Genomic DNA, 315 nt, shown 5'->3' with positions numbered 1-315 from the left:
CGCATCCGCATCGACACCCTCTCGGCTGAGGTCAGCCAGCTGCAGAAGCAGGTGAGTCAGGACCGCGGGGTTCCCCTGGGATGTCCCCCTCCACGGATGGTCCCTCCTGGGGAACAGCCACCCTCCCGTTCTCTCCCCACGTAGTTGGCGGCCAAGGAAGCGAAGCTGCACGATTTGGAGGATGTTCTGGCCAGGGAACGCGAGACCAACCGGCGCCTGCTCTCCGACAAGGAGCGGGAGATGGCCGACATGCGGGCGCGCATGCAGCAGCAGCTGGATGAGTACCAGGAGCTGCTGGACATCAAGCTGGCTCCT

At 64.8% G+C, this 315-nt stretch overlaps 1 protein-coding gene across 1 annotated transcript in view; it reads left to right on the top strand.

Annotated features, from left to right (window-relative positions):
• Nucleotides 1-3: 3 nt before the first annotated feature.
• Nucleotides 4-315, top strand: part of LOC104468957 (lamin-A-like) — a gene marked incomplete at its 5' end in the record, with an annotated part of 3,508 nt that continues 3,196 nt past the window's right edge. Inside the window, 2 exons of the mRNA XM_010083256.1 lie at nucleotides 4-51; nucleotides 145-309. Of these exons, the coding sequence (XP_010081558.1) occupies nucleotides 4-51; nucleotides 145-309 (213 nt within the window). The remainder of the gene's footprint in view (nucleotides 52-144; nucleotides 310-315) is intronic.

Source organism: Pterocles gutturalis, unplaced genomic scaffold, assembly GCF_000699245.1.
Source record: "Pterocles gutturalis isolate BGI_N339 unplaced genomic scaffold, ASM69924v1 scaffold27460, whole genome shotgun sequence".
NCBI classification, from domain to species: Eukaryota; Metazoa; Chordata; class Aves; order Pterocliformes; family Pteroclidae; genus Pterocles; species Pterocles gutturalis.
This window is presented reverse-complemented; position numbering and strand designations above follow the sequence as displayed.